The sequence below is a fragment of the Portunus trituberculatus genome, chromosome 17 (genome assembly GCF_017591435.1).
Source record: "Portunus trituberculatus isolate SZX2019 chromosome 17, ASM1759143v1, whole genome shotgun sequence".
Lineage (NCBI taxonomy): Eukaryota > Metazoa > Arthropoda > Malacostraca > Decapoda > Portunidae > Portunus > Portunus trituberculatus.
Genome location: NC_059271.1, coordinates 12640260 through 12642191, shown reverse-complemented (window position 1 = coordinate 12642191; position 1932 = coordinate 12640260). Strand labels below are relative to the sequence as shown.

The window sequence follows — 1932 nt, the reverse complement described above, 5'->3', positions numbered from 1 at the left end:
CAGCAACGGCACTCCATGCCCAGTGACGTCCAGCTCACCACCATCTATCCTCCTCCACGGCGCTTCGAGCTGTAGGGGGGCGCCAGCCACGTCTAGACCGTTGGGGCGGCGGCAACTGCTCTGGCAGTGACCCATGACGTGAGGGACAGGAGAAAAGTAGTTGTGTGTGACATGAAGCTGACTCGTGCAGTGCGGTCGTCACACATACGCGTGCGGGTATGTGTTGCCGTGTATGTCTGCACATGTAATTCTTCAGTGAGAAAGATAATGATTTGGAGAATCCAGAGACATGGTTCCCATCTCAGCCTCCTCCCGACTTACACAAGAGTGACAGACTTGCCTCTGACCATAATGAGGTTCACGTTCTTCCAGTTGTTTGAGTCACAAATCTAATTCTTGCCTGCCTGCCACGCCAAGGTTGTGCAGCAGAGCAGCCCGCGCCGTCCCCACAGCCTGGCGTGGTGCGACTCGCCGCTGACAGAATTCACCTAGTATGTGTGTGTGTGTGTGTGTGTGTGTGTGTATGTGTGTGTGTGTGTGTGTTTGTTCTTGGAATCAATTGTTCTTACTTGATGAAAGCGCAAAATAAAACATGAAACAAAACAAGAGCTGGCTAACCATTCAGAGATTACTCGTTTTGGAAACCTTTATGAATAACTTACTGAACTGATTTTCCGAAGTTTATTCTAAATCTACTGGATATTTCCACGAAAAGTCAGAAATGTGAATGAGATACTGAACATAAAGGTGAGAGGAGATACAAGCCCCTCGCTCTCACGAAGGGAAAGGCGCTGCATCCCGCCACGTTAACAGTATAGCAAGCAGTGGTGACATACCGCTATGAAGAGATCATTTCGGCCCCGGAGGGTTTGGCTCATCCCTCACAGCTTCTTCTCGTCATACAGAGTGAGCGTGCCACCTTTCAGCTCTTCACAGTATTTCTTGTCCTGCAGCCGCCAGTAAACGCAGCAAGATTCGTCACACCTCGGAAATGAGTAGACACTTCCTCAGTGTTTCGTGACGACTCTTCGTCAAGAGTAGTACTGGTGAGACAAACGAAAAAGGCAGTGAAACATTCAATATTTTAAATGTATTTTCATTTAAGAGTAAACAAACTACATATGATTTTTGGAATATATCATCCGAAGACTTGCAAGGCGCCGTGGATAGGCACCCCTTCCCCTCCCTCAGCCCGCCACAACTCACACTTACAAAGGCAGAACATTGAATAGAGCGGAATGCTAATGTGACCCTTCCTCCTCGCCGCTACACAGCTCCAGTGACAGCAACTAATAATGTGCTCACGCCGCCAAGTCGCTCAGTCGCACTGCCACCTTGCTCACTGTGGCATTTGCTGCACCACAATTACAAAAGAGAGATCAAGTGAGGGCGTCTGCCTCACCCTGTCTCCTGGCACATCCTGCCACTCCTATCAACCCAAACCAAACTTCTGGCCATTTTGATTATGGTCAGCGATAAAGTGATCACCATCCTTACATTTCTGAACACTACTCATCATAATTATAAAATATTGGTCCCAGAATATTATTATTTTTATAAAACTTCAACATCTTAAAATGTACACAAGCACTCTTGGCAACATTTCATTTTCAGTAACAGTTAGGTACTACAAACAGCAACTTAAAGAGGATTTATGTTATACATATTAAAGGGTGAGAAGGAAATACTTATTATTTTGGGCATCATCATGTTATCTGAAAATCATGGAGCATCTCAATTCGACCTACAACTATATGGCGTGTGTTGTACATTACTGGTTACGTGAGGGTGAGTGAGGAGGCCGCTGAGGCGGGACACTGAATGTGCACAGAAAGACACAGTAGAAAGTGAGATGAAGTGCTTATTTTGCTTCCATCTTAGTACAGGAAACTAATATCAAGATGCGATGAACCTGAGGGTGACCATGTACAT

The 1932-nt window shown here is 46.1% G+C and overlaps 1 protein-coding gene across 1 annotated transcript in view; it reads left to right on the top strand.

Annotated features, from left to right (window-relative positions):
- LOC123504867 overlaps positions 1-380 on the top strand; it is a 34396-nt gene extending 34016 nt beyond the window's left edge. The window contains 1 exon segment of the mRNA XM_045255772.1: positions 257-380. Within this exon segment, the coding sequence (XP_045111707.1) occupies positions 257-380 (124 nt within the window).
- The last annotated feature ends 1552 nt before the right edge of the window (positions 381-1932 follow it).